This window comes from Lathyrus oleraceus, chromosome 1, assembly GCF_024323335.1.
Source record: "Lathyrus oleraceus cultivar Zhongwan6 chromosome 1, CAAS_Psat_ZW6_1.0, whole genome shotgun sequence".
Taxonomy (NCBI): domain Eukaryota; kingdom Viridiplantae; phylum Streptophyta; class Magnoliopsida; order Fabales; family Fabaceae; genus Lathyrus; species Lathyrus oleraceus.
In genome coordinates this window covers 54,790,812-54,810,444 of record NC_066579.1, presented here as the reverse complement: position 1 = coordinate 54,810,444, position 19,633 = coordinate 54,790,812, and the positions used below count along the sequence as shown (strand labels likewise).

General features: G+C 36.8%; 1 protein-coding gene and 1 non-coding gene across 2 annotated transcripts; one reads left to right on the top strand and one right to left on the bottom strand.

Annotated features, from left to right (window-relative positions):
• The first annotated feature begins 9,493 nt into the window (after window positions 1-9,493).
• Window positions 9,494-10,995, top strand: LOC127105179 (protein C2-DOMAIN ABA-RELATED 4). Its single transcript, XM_051042370.1, has 3 exons — window positions 9,494-9,789; window positions 10,278-10,373; window positions 10,500-10,995. Exons 1-3 carry the CDS (start codon window positions 9,625-9,627, stop codon window positions 10,788-10,790), a joined length of 552 nt encoding a protein of 183 aa, XP_050898327.1. The 5' UTR covers window positions 9,494-9,624; the 3' UTR covers window positions 10,791-10,995.
• A 7,325-nt stretch (window positions 10,996-18,320) lies between these two features.
• Window positions 18,321-18,427, bottom strand: LOC127116314 (small nucleolar RNA R71). The gene has a single exon (XR_007801267.1). It is a non-coding gene; the product is annotated as a small nucleolar RNA R71 (small nucleolar RNA).
• Between the last annotated feature and the right edge of the window lie 1,206 nt (window positions 18,428-19,633).

Genomic DNA, 19,633 nt, shown 5'->3' with positions numbered 1-19,633 from the left:
ACTGGACAAGGGTGACATGGTCTATACCTTGTGTTCAATATAGACATAAGGGCAAAGGGGTAATTATACACATAATTATTATCACAGGAGGTTTTGTCAGATCACATGACATTTTCGTGACTTGGGTAGCAGTGATGTGTTGCTAGATACCGCTCACTGTTTATTATGTTAAATGCATGATTTAATATAATTGCCAACGCCGCGAAAACCTATAGGGTCACACACAAAGGACGGATTGATGAGAGATAGAATAATTAAGGAACATCGTAAGGTACGGTGTACTTAAGAAGAATACGAAATATGGTAAAGTACCAAATACTTAAGTGATTTTGGCATATTCTGAGATATGGGCCAAAATGCACTTAAGTGGGCTTTTTGGCTTGAAGCCCACACAAGTGGTTCTATAAATAGAACCCCTTGGGTAGAAGCATTCACACTCCAGACACTCCAGACACTCCAGAGAACACAACTGAAGAGTTGGAATTTCGTATCTCTCTCTCTCACTCAAAGCCTTCACTCACAAACAGCTAGCACTGCGATTGAAGGAATCCGTTCGTGTGGACTGAGTAGAGACGTTGTCATCGTTCAACGTTCGTGATCGCCCCGTGGATCTGTATCAAAGGTTGATCATTGTCAGAAATCTGCACCAAAGGTTTGAATCTCCACAAGAGGTAACGATTCTATCACTGATCATGCTCATTCGTAAGGATCATTAAAGGAGAAATTTTTATATTCCGCTGCGCCTTGGATGGCAATTCTCCTTCAGTAGAAGCACCCACCAAAGTGCCATCTATCAGAATTCAGAAAGACCACCCTAAGGATCTTATCATAGGGGATCCCACCAGTGGTGTAACTACCAGGTCAAGAGGAATAAACTCAAATTCCTGCTTTGTTTCCAAGGTTGAACCAAAGAATGTGAAAGAAGCCCTGACTGATGAATACTGGATCATTGCCATGCAAGAGGAACTCGAGCAGTTCATAAGGCATGAAGTATGGGAGCTGGTTCCAAGACCTGAAGGGTCCAACATCATTGGTACCAAGTGGATATACAAAAACAAATCTGATGAGAAAGGAGTAATTACTAGAAATAAAGCAAGACTAGTAGCTCAAGGATACACTCAAGTTGAAGGAGTAGACTTTGATGAGACATTTGCTCCTGTGGCTAGACTTGAGTCCATCAGATTGCTGTTGGGGGTAGCATGCATCCTGAAGTTTAAGCTGTTCCAAATGGATGTGAAGAGTGCATTCTTGAATGGCTACCTGAATGAAGAAGTCTATGTGGAACAACCTAAAGGGTTCTGTGATCCTAACCAACCTGAGCATGTATACAAGTTGAAGAAAGCCTTGTATGGGTTGAAACAAGCACCCAGAGCTTGGTATGAAAGGTTAACCGAATTTCTGACCTCAAATGGATACAGAAAGGGTGGCATAGATAAAACCTTGTTTGTGAAGGATGAAGAAGGCAAAATCATGATAGCTCAAATCTATGTTGATGATATAGTCTTTGGTGGAATGTCAGAACAAATGGTTAAAAAATTTGTTCACCAGATGCAGTCTGAGTTTGAAATGAGTCTAGTGGGAGAACTGACCTATTTCCTTGGAATGCAAGTAAACCAAATGGAGGACTCTATGTTTCTCTCCCAAAGCAAGTATGCCAAGAACATAGTTAAGAAGTTTGGTATGGATCATGCCAGGCACAAGAGGACTCCTGCTCCTACTCATCTGAAGTTAACCAAAGATGATGGAGGGCCTAGTGTTGATCAATGCCTGTACAGAAGCATGATAGGTAGTCTGCTGTATCTAACTGCAAGTAGACCTGACATTTCCTACGCAGTTGGAGTGTGTGCCAGATACCAAGCGGAGCCCAAGGTGAGTCACTTGAATCAAGTCAAACGGATTCTCAAGTACATCAATGGGACGTGTGACTATGGGATGCTGTATTCACATGGGTCTAAGCCTGTCCTATCTGGGTACTGTGATGCTGATTGGGCTGGAAGTGCTGATGACAGAAAAAGCACATCAGGTGGATGTTTCTTCTTAGAAGAAAACCTCATATCGTGGTTCAGCAAGAAGCAGAACTGTGTCTCTCTGTCCACTGCAGAGGCTGAATACATAGCTGCTGGAAGCAGTTGCTCCCAACTAGTCTGGATGAAACAAATGCTCACTGAGTACAATGTCACTCAAAATGTCATGACATTGTTCTGTGATAATCTCAGTGCCATCAACATCTCCAAGAATCCCATCCAACATAGCAGGACCAAACATATTGACATTAGGCACCACTTCATCAGAGATCTGGTGGAAGACAAGGTGATCACTTTGGAACATGTAGCCACGGATCTTCAACTGGCTGACATATTTACAAAGGCTTTGGATGCTACTCAGTTTGAAAACCTAAGGAGCAAACTGGGAATATGTCTCTCTGAGACCTTATAGCAACCACTGATGTTTGGGATAAATTGTTTAATATCTCTGCCCATTAAACAATTTGTACTAGGCTATGATTGGTCGACAGATCATAGCTATGCTGCTTGCAACAAGGGTGGATACAAGAGGGTAAGGAGACACCCTACAGAGAGAAGGCCACTGTACCTGCAGGAGTTCAAGGATGCTGTTCATGCAGGAGTGGTTCTGGATGTCAGAAACAAAATCATGGCATCTGATATGGTGGTACCTACTGTCAAGCAAAAGTGGGTGATCACTTGATCGAAGCTGTGAAGCAAGATCAAGTGGATGTTAACTTGGTTGAAACTGTGAAGTAAAACCAAGTCTGGAACTCTGTCATTGTGCTCTGACTATGTTGTTGGCTTTGGCAACATTTGTGACAAAAAGGGGGAGTAATAACCACCAATACCCCTGACAAACAGAGTGGGTCTCTACAACAGACTCTCATGACAGATCTGAAGATTCCCCCCCTGCAGCTGATGTTGAAGTTTAGGTGCAACTTCTAATATGTGTGTGCTGCTATGCGAAGTTACTATTTAACTTCCATGTGTGTGAGTGTGCTGCCACTCTGAGTGTATTAGCTAGTAGTATTCCGCTGCCATGAACTCTGTTATGGGGATCAAAGTGTTTTAGCCAAAAATTTGCCAAAGGGGGAGTTTGTAGGTGTTTAATTGGCTGCATTATATGGTAAAACACTAATGTCTTGACTGATGTCATGACATGTATATGTGACTACATTGTAGTTACTGCAGGACTAGCTAACACAGGACTATTGAATGCTGTGACATTCATACCTGTCAACAGATACTAAGGAACAGAAGTTCTGTTAGAACTTAGTATTCATTTGCAGTCTGGTTATCAAGGAAGAACCAGACCTGGCATAAGGCCTACTGACTGAATGTCAAACTGGATGTTGTGACATTCATCATTAACAGCAGCTGGTGAAGATTAGGCAGAGTGGTGTTCTGCTATACTTCAGCATACTAGTTAGTTTGTTCTTCAAGAGAATTACAGAACTAACTTAAGGCCAATTGTGTAAATGTTAAGTTGGACACTTTGACATTTACTAATGTAAGCTGTTACTGTAGTATGGTCATTTTGATCATGTACAGGTCAGCAATTTGTACAGTCTGTTTTCTGGAAAAACAGACTCAGCATATGGACCTTGATGTCAAGCTGAATGTCGTGACATTCGTGCCTGACAGCATATGCTAAATTGTAGGTTGTTCAGTTTTCTGTTTCAGCTTTTTCTCAGGCTATTCTTTAGGGATTCAACAGCTGAGAGAAAATCCAGGAAATCAACAACCAAGCTACATTCAATGAACCTAACAAATAGCCTATTTGTTAGCAACCTAAATGTTGAATTTGAGGGAACTTGTGTGACCTAAAATTCAGGAAAATACAGGTGCAAAAGCCCAGGTGCTGCAATATAAAAAGGAAGGCATTCCTTCATTCAGTCTCGGGGATTTTGAAGCGTGAAGAGTCAGTGTGTCCATCATACTTCACTGCTGTATTTTGTGAGTCTTGTATTAGACGTATCTTGTAAGCCAAGCCATTATCAAGTAGATGATTGCTTTGGCATAGGGTGTTCATTGAGTTGTAAGTGTTGTGTCACTCAAAGCTTTTAAGCGTGAGTGCTGTGTATCTTGATTTAAGCTGTGAAGCATAATCAAGAGTTGTTTTTGAAGTGTGACTTCAAAGTGTCTTTAATATCACTGAGGTGATTGAGGGGGAGTGAGTAGGAACTCTGATCTTAGGTTAAGATTGAAATTGCATTGGGTAGGGATTAAGTGATAAGTTGTAAACGGGTGAGTTTAGCTTTGAATTGATACTACTAATAGTGGATTTCCTCCCTGGCTTGGTAGCCCCCAGATGTAGGTCATGTTGGACTGAACTGGGTGAACAATTACTTGTGTTATTTACTGCACTTACTATTAAGTTCTGCATAATCCCTGTCTGTGCAGAATTGGATGTCATAACAACCAGTGTGACATCCAAAGTCTGATAACTAGAATTTCATCATGCCAAGCGAAGGTCATAGGTACACCAATCCTACAAAATCACACACACAATGAGAAAAAGCCAAGCTACTATGCTTCACACATGAGTCCATGCATCAAAACATTGAGAAAAAAATATTTTCGAGTTGGTAACCGGTTACATAAAATCTGGTAATCGGTTACACAAAACCTGATAATCAGTTACACCTGTTTCAACTCACCAGAAAGTCATTCTTTCGTTCTGGTAACTGGTTATACAAAACCTGGTAACCGACTACACCTGCATTTTTTTCAACATCCAGGGCCTGTTATCGCAGTGGTAACCGGTTACACATATGTTACTCAACCTCATTCGGCAACCCATAACCCTTGTTATCACAGTGGCAACTGGTTACACCAAACCTGGTAACGGTTACACATGTTACTTTTTCAATTCCAGCCTGCATAATGCATCATAGTGGCATTTCAATTTTAAACCAAGTTTAGTAGCATTACACATAACACACTAATGCAAAGCCAATAACATAATGCAACAACATATAACATTGATATATTTGAACCAAACATCAATGTAACATCACTTACACTCACCAATACTTGAACTGCACTAATTCACCTTAATCCTAACATCACCAACCTGTCATAACAGTCCCAACAAACAATCTAATAGAAACTTTAACAATTTTAACTTCACAACCAATTTTCTCTTGGAATCCATTAACACTAACTGCTGTCCTAACCTCTAACTGAGCTGCCTGGAAAAGTTACCCGAAAAAGTTGGGAAGTTCATCTATATAAACTCACCACTCTCTTCAATCTGGGGGGATTCATTCATAAACAATCACCATAATCACTCATTCTCTAAAAATTATCTGCAAATTCTCTGCAAATTCATAATTCAGTCTCTCAATTCATCTCCCTCACCACACCAAAACTCTACCACCATTGGAGTAAAGTTCACATTGAAGTTTATCACCATTTGAGCTAAACCTTCTACATTCTACACTACTCTCACACTCACACAATAAACAATAATAATAATTCAGTTCAATTTTTTTACAGAATTAATTCTTGAAAGGAAAAAGTTCATTGCAGAAGCAGAAGATTGAAGGTTCAAAGTAGCATACCTCTGGTTTTCTTTATCTTCTTTATCTTCGGGTTTAAAAAATTTCCAGGACAAACCTCTGTCTTGCAGTTCGATGAATTTTCTTTTGCCTTTGTTTGCTTGAATCTTGATACCGTAATATAACTCTTGCATTAGAGAGTCAAAGCCCCAAGGTTTAGTGTCTTGATTCTTCTCCTCTGTCATTTAATTTTAGTTTTCATAGTTAGTGTTCATGACTTTCTCGATGCAATTCTAAGAATTAGGGGAGTTTTAAATAAAATTGATGAGAGATATAGAAAGAGGAGGTGGAGAGAAGCATTTTTGATGTCGCAACTTGCCTGATCCGGACAACTTCGCCACCTCCGGTGGTGGAGCAAAGTGATGGAAGGTTGGAAGAAGGAGAGTTCATGAGAGGAAAAAGATGAAGTTGCTGAATTTTTCTTTCTCTCTTGCAATTTTGGTTGGGCCTTAGTGGTTTAAGCCCACTATTTTTCTATTTGCAATACATGTTTGCTCTGTACACATCCATGCTGAACACAACAACTACACTTCGCATTGGGCCTCAATCTACCCAACGATTCTATTTTCAGGCCACACTCCCTTCTGACATGCACCCCCTACAGTAGTAACTTTCATGTTAATAGACTTTAGTTCATTTTTTACACTTTTCTACATCTTTTTCACACTTTAATGTATTTTAGTACATATTTATTTTGTTCTCTTCTTTCTTCATCTCATATTACAAATAAACAAACAAAACGAGCTAACACAAATTTCTTATTTACCTCAGTTATTCTATAAGGGTTGCCCCATAAAAGTTGAATGTAAGTACACACATCTTCTCCTACTAAATACCAAGCCTTTTGATAAAAACCCACGGGTAACTCATCGGGCCCGGGGATTTCCATGGGGCCATAAAAAAACTACATGTTTGATTTCTTCATCCTTAATCTCATCTACTAAGTTCTTCACCATATCAGTTGCCAAATTCGAGAAAGTAGAATTTGTCTACGGCCAATTATTCACTTCAACATTTGTGGTGTAGAGCTTGGAGTAGAAATCATTGAAAAGCTTCATGACAATCAACGGATCCTTGATCCACTCACCATTGGAGTTCTTTATCATATTGATACTTTTCCTTCATCTTCTTTGCAAAGCGTTAACATGATAGAATCAGGTGTTTCTTTCACTATCATTCAACCACTTCATTTTGCCTCATTGAAACCATATAGCCTCCTCTTGTTGAAGAATATTGGCAAGCTAAAATTGAAGTTTAATCTCTAAGTTAACAAGACCGCCATGCCTTCTCCCACACTATATAGCCTTTTAAATGCCATTAAATTTTCCAATTAGTTGATTTTTCTTCTTTTGCAAACTTTTGGTAGTATACATCTTCCATATCTTGACTTGCTTTATGAAAAATTCCAGATTTGAGATCAGGTTCCCTCCTTTATTCCAATTTACATATTGCATATCTTTGTAAGAGTCTTCCAACACCCACTCACACTCAAATTTGAAAACATTCCCAGTTCTTCCGCGCTCTTCATCCTTAAGCGTGATGAGAATCAGATGATGACCGAAGAAGTCAATTCTCGTTATCACTTTCACAAAAGCATATGGAAATTGAATTTTCCATAGATCATTACATAATGTTGTGTCTAATTTTTCAAAACTCCTAGCGCCCCCTTTGTAAATAGGGTCTCGCCACTTATAATTATGCCCTATTGAATCAATACTCATGAGATTACTGAGCTAATACGATCCCTAAAGATATTACATTTGCATTGCGAAATCAGAGATCCATCCTTCTTATCCGTTGATTCCATGATATCTTTGAAATCACCACCAAGGAGCCACCCATTCAGTGTAGTTAGAGCCACCTTCTCAAGCTCCTCCTACAAGACTCTCTTCCCTTCCTTCCACGAGCTCGCGTAAACCATCGTGAACGACCAATCTCTCCCATCTTACATCCCAACCTTGGAGTGGAAAAATTGAAAATGGGTGTGCATGATCGTGATTCCGAGCTTACCTGTTTTCCAAGCTAGACCAATTCCCCCAAAATATCCTCTCACCTCATAGAAAGCATACCCATAAAAACCTAATTGCTTGAATATTTTCCTTAATTTCTCGGGATCCACTATGGTTTCCACAATAACATGAATGTCAGACTTTGATTCTCGAAGATAGATTTTACAGCAACAAATAAAAGCCCTACTTCCCGCTCCCCTACAACTCCACATCAATATTTTGCATTGCTTAGGGATCATAAAACTATGGACTAGTTGTTTCGATGTCCTGTTGGTGAATGTGTGTTTCCTCTATCAAAACCATATGTGAAACATCTCCCTCTTCATCGTCATTGCTATTCTCTTTCGACGAAACTTCAAGATTGCAAATCCGCGTGGCCTCTACACTCTGAAGATTGTTCATTTGTTGAATGACTTTAGTTTTTTGGTTATCGGTTGCAACGCTTGATCCATGGACCCATAATCCCATTGAGCCCAATTTGTCTAGGCTATTGTCATAACTTGTACTTGTGCCACTAAATTGGTTGTACTTTATGCGTCTTTCAATCATATCCAACTCTTCCAAATTCAAATTATTTATTAATTTACCCACCTCTTTGTCCTCAAATAGCTTTTCTAAATGCAGCTTCCCTTTTCTATGTGCACCCCTTCTAATAGTTTCTTTAGCTACCCCACGTGACACAATCTCCAAGTGCACTTGAGGACTTTTAACTTTCTTTTGATTACGTAGTTCCTTCCTATTGTTCTCCACGTGTATCTCTTTGATTGTAGTATTGTGATCGTGCATATTGATGTTCTAATTTGTTTCTTTGTGTGTTTCCTGAATGTCAGCAAATGATCTTCCTTCAAACTTTCTCCGAAGTTTGCAAAGTATCATCCTTCTCAAGGGCCATGAACCTTGAACCCTTAGGATTCTCTAGGATATTAATAACTTCTATGCTCCTCTGATCCCCACCCTTCTCTGCCTAGTTACCACTATTCTCCCGACCATCTTGGAATTTTCGTGTTCTCCTAGATTTCTGGACGACTATCCAGGAACCAATTTTTTCAGGTGTTGATGACATAGCAGCTACACCTTGATCAACTGAATTCGTGATTTCTGCTCATTTTTATTCTCCTTTTTACTCTCCTTTTTATTCTTTGAATTTCATCCACTATTTTCAGTGTTATAAATTATACTCATTCCGTCTCATAAAAAGTGTCTCATTTACACTTTTTCTCTGTCTCAAAATAATTGTTCTTTTACCATATCAATGCATCATTTATTATTATTTTTTCACTATCATATCCCTATTTATTAACTTTCACTTTATCCAACTACTATTTTAACTACAATCACCACAGATATTCTAGTAAATAGGATTAGTTTTATCATCAATATCAATCCATTCAATCATTTCCTTAAAAATCATGAATGGTTAAAATAAGACATTTTTTTATGAGAGAGGGGGAGTAAGTTATTACTATTATATACTCTTTTATTATTAATATTTTATTTTCAAATTTTAATATCTTAATATTATTAATAAAAAAATAAACTTATATAATGTTTTTATATAAAATTAATTACGTTTTTTAATTTATATAATTTAAAATGGAAAGAGTAATATTTAGGTTGTAAGGAAACAAAATATAGAGGAGCACATTGTTTGGTAACCCTCCCATTTCATATCCAATAATTCTAACCGTCTATAGATAACAACTGGTGATAGACAGACACAACCTAACCCAACATTAATAACACCAAAAACACACATATTTATTTTGTTCTGTTCTTTTTTCATCTCATACAACCAACAAACCAAGAACACAGATTCCCTTTTTTCATAGTACTAACAGACAACAATCCCTTTGTCGGTGGGACCCACCACCACAACCATCTTTTTCACGCTCCTCACGTTTCAGAAAAGGAAAATTTTGCTCATCCATTTTCCATTTAATACAATAATAACAAAATTAAGAATAATAAAAGTCATTTGTATTATAATAATAACAATTAATTAAGATCAAGATTAAGAATAAAAGGGAAAAAGAAGAAGAAGAAAAAATGGATGAATCAGCCGCAGCATCAGCAGCAGCAGCATCTGTTCCAAAATCTCTGATGGAGAATCTGTTAGGTCTTTTGAGGGTTCGTATCAAACGTGGCGTCAATCTTGCTGTTCGTGATGTTCGTAGCAGCGATCCTTATCTTGTCATCAAGATGTATAATCAGGTAATTACTCCTTAACTTTCTTCTTCTTCAATTTCATCATCATCATAATTAAAAATTCAATCTTTTTTCTTAGATTTATTGACCCACTTTCTTAATGTTGAAATCAACCTACCCCTTTTCATTTCTTACTTTTATATATACTCAATTTTGTTTCTATTGTAAAAAAAAAATAATTTTTAACAAATTCTTCTTTCTTCCCCTTTTTAATTTTTTTAAACCTAATTTCTCAATTGTGAAGAATTGAATGATTTGAATCAGGCGTCCTTCTTTTGTTTTGTTGATACCGGAATTGACAGTTGTGTATGAAATTTTGTTAATTTCTAATTCTATGCATGATTGAATTGATGATTTTGATTATATAACAGGTTTTGGTTATTGAAGGGTTTTAAATGCAATATTTTTATCCCAGTATATAGCTAGATATTGTCTTGTTTTCTTGTTGTAATTACTATATGCTGCACTATCATAATATTAATTTTGATTTTCAGAAACTTAAGACTCGTGTGATTAAAAGGGATGTTAATCCTGAGTGGAATGAAGATCTTACTCTTTCTGTTATAGATCCTAATCACATAGTTTCATTGGTAAGTAAGTTAATTGCGGCGCCGTATTGATTACTCATTCTGTTATGTTGCCAAATAGCGGCGCATTGTAGTAGTACTTTAGCATAGCGGAATTTGAACAAATTGTATTCTTTTTAAATTGTGCAGACTGTGTATGATCATGACACTTTTAGCAAGGATGACAAAATGGGAGACGCGGAATTTGACTTCTCTTCTTATATAGAAGCCCTGAGGATGGACGTAACCGGCCTTTCAAACGGCACCATACTCAAACGAATTCAACCAAGTAAGCACAACTGCCTTACTGAGGAGAGCCGTATCTATTATAACAGTGGAAAGATTATCCAAGATATGATTCTTAGATTGCAAAATGTGGAATGTGGTGAAGTTGAAATCAGTTTGCACTGGATTGATCTTCCTGGTTCTAAAGGTTTATGATTTTATATATCAGATGTTTGTTTTTGAGCAACTTTATATATATAGATTTATATATACATATAAAAGGTGAATTATACATTCAACTTTGTGAAGTACTATTATAGTTTGGTTTTATGTAAGAGTTTAGTAACAAAATGAACTTGAACTTATTCATCAAGTCTTATATTTGTATCCAGTTTATAATGTATTTAGTACAGTTCAGAAATTTCATTTTTCAAGTTTAGAAATTCATATCGTTTGATTCTGTCCTCGAGAGATTGCTATCTGAATTTGTATAGATTGGATAAGACTTAGGTGTTGTGCTATAGGAACTGTTCCTATTTTTTCGACTAATAGATAGCATAATTTGTCACACTAATAGTTTTGAAAGGGTGTGTAAAAATTATGAGGAATATTCATTTGTCATAATAATTCTGAATGTATTAAAAAATCCGAGTGAATTTTATGCTAAAAAAAAGCTGTGTCTGTACTTTTTTTTTCATAAGCATTTTTTAAATTGGTGTCCGACACCTCTATTACATTTATACGACGTACTTTTGTACAACTTAAATAATAAATAAATGTAAAAAACATGTTTTTTTCTTCATTTTTGACACATTTTAGACATTTTTTTTGGAAAGATTTCAAACACATTTAAAAAAGTTAGATGTGATGTTTTTTATTTATTTATAATAAGGCAATGTATTAAAAAGGGGAAGATGTTACAACTAAAATCGGAAAATGAATTCCAACAAAATTAAGACAAGCGAAAGAAATATGTATCTAACTTATTTTTTACAAAATATATATCTAACTTATTCTTTACAAAATCATGTCTAATCTCAATAGGGATTGAGTCATAAATCACTTTGTAATTGGCGCTGAGACCTATATTTGCAAATAACATTGCGCACGAGATTTATTTCCCGTATATATGCGTAATGAGTAAGTTAGAGATGTTAGAGGGGTGACTACTATCAACCCACCTATTTCTTAAGCCCCGGGGAACCAAACTACGGTTGGAGGAAGCTTTGACAAGCATGATGCAATCAATTTCGATCCAAAGCTTGCTACAACGACAGTCTTTAGCCAAATCAATAGCTGATAAAACCGTTAAAAATTCTGCAAACACAGAAGAGCTTGTGGACAAGTTTTCTGCGAAAGCTAATAAAAAATCGCCACAAAAGTTCCTAAATATGCCTCCACAACCACGCATGTTGGTATCAGGGTTAAACGCTATGTCACATATACACTTGAACCATCCCTTTGAAGGAGGCGACCATATAACCTCCTTAATGTTTGGAGCTCTATGAGGCGAACTAACATACAAAGTCCTTGAACAAAATGAAGTTAGAAATCGAGATAGAGGAGTGATAAAGATTATTGGATAGTAAAGAACAAGACCATTAGGGATTAAGGGATGATGGAATGATAAGTTAACTTTGGTCAACTGGTTGACCAAAAAGTCAACAGTTGATCAACAGTCAACTTATGTAAAACATGATGTAATGTTGTAATTTCTCAATGCAATGTGTGAACTATGTGACTAGTGAATGAAATGGGTTTCTTTTGTCAAATCATGTTCTAATGAACCAATAGAATTCAATTGACAAATTAAATTAAATTCAACCAAATGAAACAAATGTCTTAAATGAATGAATGATAGTGAAACCTAATGATCATGACAGGATTTGACCAAAATAAATAGTGAAACTTGGACCAATGACATTAAAATGCACCTTGACACATTAGGGAACCAATGAATGAAACTTAGGCCAGATGATGACCAAAAGACAATGGATGAAGTGACTTAGATCAAATGTGACCAATGATAATATGTAATGAAATATGAATGTAAGCATGCCTCTAGGCCAATCACAATGCACAAGGGACTAGGGTTTAGCTAGGTCAAAACTCTAAGTCAAACAATAACCAAAGCCTCAAATCAAGTGAGTAACAAATCATTAATGCCATGATCCAAACTAGGGTTTTCATACCCCTCAAAGTAAACCGCAAGATCCATAAACCTCAAGATCAAGAATTAGGGTTTAACATTGAATAAACACCAAGATGAAACCTTTAAGGCCTAAAGCATATGTCAATTAGGGTTTTGCACATTTGATTACCATAATGGGCTCTCCACAATGAATGTAGCATCACAACTCCTAGGGCTTGATCCTCAAGCAAACCCTAGCTCATTGTTAAGTAAGATCAACCTCAACCCTTTAAATCTATGATGCTGTTAGTACACTAGATGATATGGATGTTCATGAATGCAAATGAATTTTAAATCAAAAGGTTAGATGAACATGAAAAGGGGATGGAAAATTTTGGGGTATGACAACTTCCCCTATTTAATCTTCTCGGACCCGAAGGTATGAATAGAAACGACTTTCAAACATTCGAGATAGGAGTGGATTAAATACCAAAATAGCCAAGAAATTTTCCCACAGGGGATAAATGAAATGAATGAAATGTGAGGTAAGGGTATTACTGGGAATTTTTTTAACGAATGGTGTATAGGCTTATGTATATGGTTATCTGTTAGGGATTAGCCGAGATGTCCGTGGGGAGTATGGGTCTGCTGTAAAGAGATGTTAGACATGCATGATGTATGAACTATGCCATGTATGCAGTGTATGACTGATATTTTCTTTCTCTGTCTTTCTCATTTTCCCCCCTTTTTTTTCTCCTTTTTCTTTCTTCTGCCTCCACTAACAAGCTTTGGCATGTACCAGTGATTGAAATATTCCTGCAGGATTCCACGAAGGTAAGAAAATCATGTGTTTGTGAAAGGCAAGTAACAAAGGATATAGAGGTAAAAAGATCTTTTGCAGAAGGCAGAGAGACGTCTTGTAAAAGGCAAATGACTTGACTGGGAAATGATTGGATTTCCTGCTACAAAAGGTAGAGGGAACTTGCAAAAGGCAAATAAAGGGATATGATATTTCCTCATGCGAAAGGCATATAAGAAAATCTTATCAAAAGGCCAAGAAGAAAGATGAGGGTGAAGGAAGACTTCGCTGGGGATATGGTTTTCTTGCGAAAAAGGTAGCGACAACTCCATAGAAAAAGATATTAGGAACTTCTTAACAAAAGGTCATGAAGAAAGATGGATAGATTTCTCACACAAAAGGTGATGAGGAGCTCCTTAACAAAAGGTTAAGGGATAAAGCTAAAAGTGGATTTATTATACAAAAGATAATGAGAAGTTCCTTAACAAAAGGTTAAGGTATAACTAGGAGTGAAATCCTTATACAAAAGATAGTGAGAACTCCTCGACAAAAGGTCTGATGGGAATTTAAGTTCTCATACAAACGGTAATGAGAACTCCTTAGCAAAAGGCTAAGAAGGTGCATGAAGATGAATATGATTTCTCATACAAAAGGCGATGAGAAACTTCTCAACAAAAGGTTAAGAAGAAAGTTGGAATGGATTTCTCATACAAAAGGTAATGAGAAACTTCTTAACAAAAGATTAAGAAGGGGCATGGAGGTGAATAGGATTTCTCACGCAAAAGGCGATGAGAAACTTCTCAGCAAAAGGTTAAGAAGAAAGCTGGAGGGTGATTATGACTTCGCACGCAAAAGGTAATGAGAAAATTATTAACAAAAGGTTAATAAGACACATGAATGTGGATATGATTTCTCACGCAAAAGGCGATGAGAAACTCCTCAACAAAAGGTTAAGAAGACAGTTGGAGGTGAAATTCTCAAACAAAAGGTATTGACAACTCCTTAGCAAAAGACTAAGAAGAAAGGTGGAAGCTTCTCATGCAAAAGGCAGTGAGAACTTCTTAACGAAAGACTAAGAAGAAATGATGGGGTTTTCACTTCTCATACAAAAGATAATGAGAACTTCTTACCAAAAGGTTAAGAAGAAATGCAGAACGAACTTGTGTTTTCCTGGAAAAGGCAAGGATAATTTCTTAGCGAAATTCCAGGGAGGTTTATGAAGAGTAAGTGAAAATAAGATGTGATCCCTCATGTAAAAGGTAATGAAAGGCATTCCTCGCGGAAAAGGCGGAGAGGGCTTGCAAAAGGCAAGTACAGGGTGAGGTAACTTTCTTTTGCAAAAGGAAAAAGGGACCTACAACAAGTAGATGACATGAGATTTCCCATGCAAAAGGAAGAGGGAAATTACAAAAGGTAAGCAGTTTTGGGAATTGAAATCCTCGTACAAAAGGCCGAGAGGACTTTGAAAAAGGAAATCAGTTGGGGATGCTAATCCATATGCAAAAGGAAAAAAAGGGGGGGGGGTTACAAAAGGTAAGTCAAAAAAGAACTTCCATGCAAAAGGCAGGGGAAACTTGCAAAATGAAAATGAGAAAGAGGTAATAATCCTCATGCAAAAGGCATAGGAAACTTTACAAAAGGCAAGAGAACATCATGGTAACTCACACGCACAACAGAGGAGATGAAGTTCTAGAAGTGTGGCAATTACTTTGGACTTGCCAAACGTTTGTCAGGTGTCTTCAAAATAATCGAGAAGGGAGTAAGTCATTCGTCCAATCCCTTATACAGTACCCAAGATACAAAGCTTTGATAAAGACGACTTTCTCACGCAAAAGGTAACGAGGACTTACAAAAGGTAAGTGAGGAAACATGATTTCGTGCAAAAGGTGATGAAAAGACTCACAAAAGGCAAGTTGACACCCAAAAAACTTTTTCGGGTGCAAAAGGCAGGGAAAACTTGCAAAAGGCAAGGGGGGAGGGGCTCACAAAAGGTAAGTGCTTGAAGAAAGATCACCAATTCTTGTAAAAGGAAAATAAATTTTTTGAAGATGTTTTGTCAGGTGGAACCTGAGCTTTGAAAGGATTTGCCAGACAGGAATTGGGATTTGATACGCTCTGTCAGATGAGGACCTTGCAGTAGGCATGAAAACCTCCTGATATCCCTCAGGCACAACAACAAGGATAAAGTTCTCGAAATATGGCTACCCAACCCCGAGACTCACCAAACCTACATCAAGTATTTCAAAACAAGTTAAGATGCAAAGTTCTGACAAGGGTAACCTTCTCGTGCAAAAGGCAAGAAGGGGCTTACAAAAGGTAAGTAATGAGAAATGATTTCATTCAAAAGGCAACAAAAGAACTCACAAAAGGTAATTTGTCTCAGTAAGATCTCCTCCATGCAAAATACATGGATGACTTACAAAAAGGTCAAAAGGCAAATAAAGAAGAAATACTTCGAGGAACCTTTGATAATCCACTTTTAGTGTGTTGTTATTATCCCATTTCATTTATGTTTATGTGATAATTTTAATGATTATTTGTTAAGTTTTAGTGTTTTTAGCCTATTTTTCTTGGAGCACAATAGGTGCTCATTTTGTAGTTTTCATGTGTTTGTTACTGAATTTCAAGGCAGTTTAAGGCAAGTCGAGGCATGATTGGTCTAGACATAGTTTGGAAGAGAGAGCTGAAAAAGAAAATGGAAAGCTTGTTGAAGCTCATAAGAAGAGAATGGCCAAGAGCATAAGAAATGCATATTTCTAGGGTGTGCGTGGTAGATTTGTGCTTGGAAGAAATATCTAACCAAATGGATAAGATCAATTGCACAAGAAGACAAAGATATGGTACGGTGGGGACCACCACTGCAAAGTGCGCTCCCTGCACATAGACGCAACGCCGCCTGAACCTATGCACCTTCTACTACCATAGCCCGTGCAAGACGTTTTGTCTCCCACTACTGTCTGTACCTGATTGCTTGTTCACGAAGAATGGAGGAAAAAATGGAATATGCTGATTTGAAATATGGGTTGAATCTTGTTTGTATCAAAAGCTCATGATCCGAGGCCTTCCATCTTTCACATCCACACTTGTGCCTATAAAATATGACCTTAGGAACTGAAGAAAAAAAACAAGTCCAAGTACGAGTTCAAGTTCCACACACAGAAGTTCAATAGTCTTAGTAGTAATTTAAGAAAATTTAGTGCAAGGTTTTATGAGAAAAGAGAGAGTTCTTCTTCTTACCATTCCTGTACTTATTACCATGAGCTGGCACAACTAGAGTCTTCATTTGTTGTTTATCCAACACAAGAGATCTCCAAGTTACTATAGGTTGTCATTCTTTTCCATCTTTTGTTTAAGTATGTTCCCTGTCAATTTCAGTTCAGTAGTTTGTACTAAGCTCACCATGAGCTAAACCCTTGTTTATTGGGCAATGTGAAGTTAATATAATATTGTCTTTATGTTAAAATGATGTGATGTTAGTGTATTATTTTGTTATGTTTTTTATGCTATAAATTTTTTTCTTTGAATGATCAACTTAGAAAAAGATAAAAGCTTGTTGTTGTGAGAGATCCAACAACAAGTGGATTTCATAACAAAAGTGGTTAAAATAAGTAGGATAAAGATATTCACTTAATTATATTGCTTAGAGATAATAAGCTATAACCATAAAGGACTTTCAGAATATAAATCAAATGTATTTTAGGGTTATAAGTGAGACTTGGAGATTTTTTCCCTTGACCTATTAATGCATGTTTTGATGTTGTAGAGATACACATAAAGAACACGTTTTGACCTTTTGAGGCATGACACTTCTCATCATATAATTTTTTTGGATACTATGCATATTAATGGATCATAGCTCAACATTCACTCTCTTGATTTAATAAAACCTTCACTTTACTGCATTGAGTCCTGTGTTGTGGATAATCTAAACTCGTGTTTTCCAAATATTGTTTGTTACTCTGCTCATGTTAGTTTTAAAAAAGAATACTTACAAAAGTTCAATCTAAATCTCTTCCACTTCATATGGGTATGATATAGTTATTATTATCACTTGTCGCAATTAAAACTTACGTGTATACTTGCATGTGACACCTATAACCGTTTTCAATCGCGACAAATTTTTGGCGCTGATGTCAGAGAGTGCAAAAAGTATTATAAACTACTGTAATGATTATTTTTGTTTGAAAATAGCATTTGATATTTTTATTGTTTCCTGTACTCTGGTTTCACGACATGTGTAGAGCATCTGCATGCGCAAATTGTTATCCCTAGAATACAGAGAAGATCCTGAACATGAAAGAGCATTCTGAATACGAATGAGATTGATATGTGCTACGCAACAACCAAAAGAAGGAAATTTTATTCTTGAAGCTCGATAATTACAAGAGTGGGTACCATAAGACACAATCATGGTTGAACCCGACATCATTTGCATAGCTAATGATGAGGCACACAACATCAGAGACTATGCAGTCTTTGATCCCATCACCATGCATACTGGAATCATTAGGCCTGAGATAACTACTGCTCAATTTGAATTCAAGCCTATGATGTTTCAGATGCTGCAAGCTATTGTGAAGTATTCTAGATCTGTTAATGAAGATCCTCATCTTCACTTGAGACAATTTCTGGAGGTGGCCAACAATTTCAAAATTCCAGGCGTAACAGATGCCACATTCAAGTTAAGGCTCTTTCCATATTCTATAAGGGATAGAGTCAATATTTGGTTAAATTCCTTAGAGCCCAATTCCATTGATACTTGGAATACTTTGGTTGAGAATTATTTGTCCAAGTATTTTCCTCCTATAAAAATGAAAGGATGAGAAATGAAATCACTTCAGTCAGACAAGGAGAGGATGAGTCGTTGTTTTATGCATGGGAAAGATTCAAGGAGTTCCTTAGACAATGTCCTCACCACGGGATACCTATTTGTATACATCTTAAAACATTTTACAATGGGTTGGTTCCATCTTCAAGAAACATGTTAGATGCCTCCAGTGGTGGAGCTTTGTTGTCCAAATCTTATGAAGAAGGATACAAGTTGATAGAGAGCATCACGACCAAAACTTACCAATGGCATGTTACAAGGGCTGAAGGAAGTCAAACATCAAAGAAACTTGTTGGTGTTCATGAAGTTTATGAATCTAAAGCTCTTATTATTGAAATAACCCAAATCCATCAGATGATGAAGAATATGATGACTACCCCTGAAGTAGCCAAACCTGAACCAATCAAGGAGGTTATTGACGCGACATCAGTTTCCTGTGTGTACTATGAAGGAACACACTTATTTGAAGAATGTTCATCAAACCCTGTGTCTGCTAACTATGTTGGCAATAACAAGTACAACAACCCCTACAACAACACATACAATCAAGGCTGGCGTAATCATCCTAATTTTTCATAGAGTAACACTGAAATTCAACTCAACAAACCCCAAGCGAAACAACACACTCAAGCACCACAAGTCCCTCCTAGTTATTCCGCACAAAACTATCCTTCAAATCAAGGAAATAACCAGTTGGAGAATATTCTAAAATCTTTCATTCAAGAGGAAAAAACTCAGTTTCAAACACCAGGAGAAAGTATTAAAAACCTTGAGAATCAAGTAAGGCGAATTGCTACTGCCCTTAGTTCTAGAAATAAGGGAACTCTTCCCAGCTCTACTGAATCCTCTGCCACTACCTCAGGTGTTGGTGTAAGCCATAGAGGCCAATACTTTTGGTACTTGTATCGAATTATTTATTAATAATAAAAGGCTTTTTCTTTATTATGTTTGTTTAATAAAGTCCCTAGAATAGCTAGTCCGTTTAATGTATCAAGTATGACTTAATCATGAGGTCACATTAAACATAAGGACACTATTCTTAAAGTATCCGTAGTCGAGCTTTATTGTGAAGTGGGATAACATTAAAGAATTAAGACTATTATGTATATAGACTGATGATCACATCTCATGGATCATGGATAAGGAGTTATCAAGTCTTAAACATAGGTATGAATATTAAGAGTAATATTTATACTGGACTGACCCGCTATGAGAATACTATATAGAATGTTATGCAAAGTGTCATAAGTTATTCTCATGGTAATAATGGTGTATACCACCCTTCGACCTGAAACCACTAT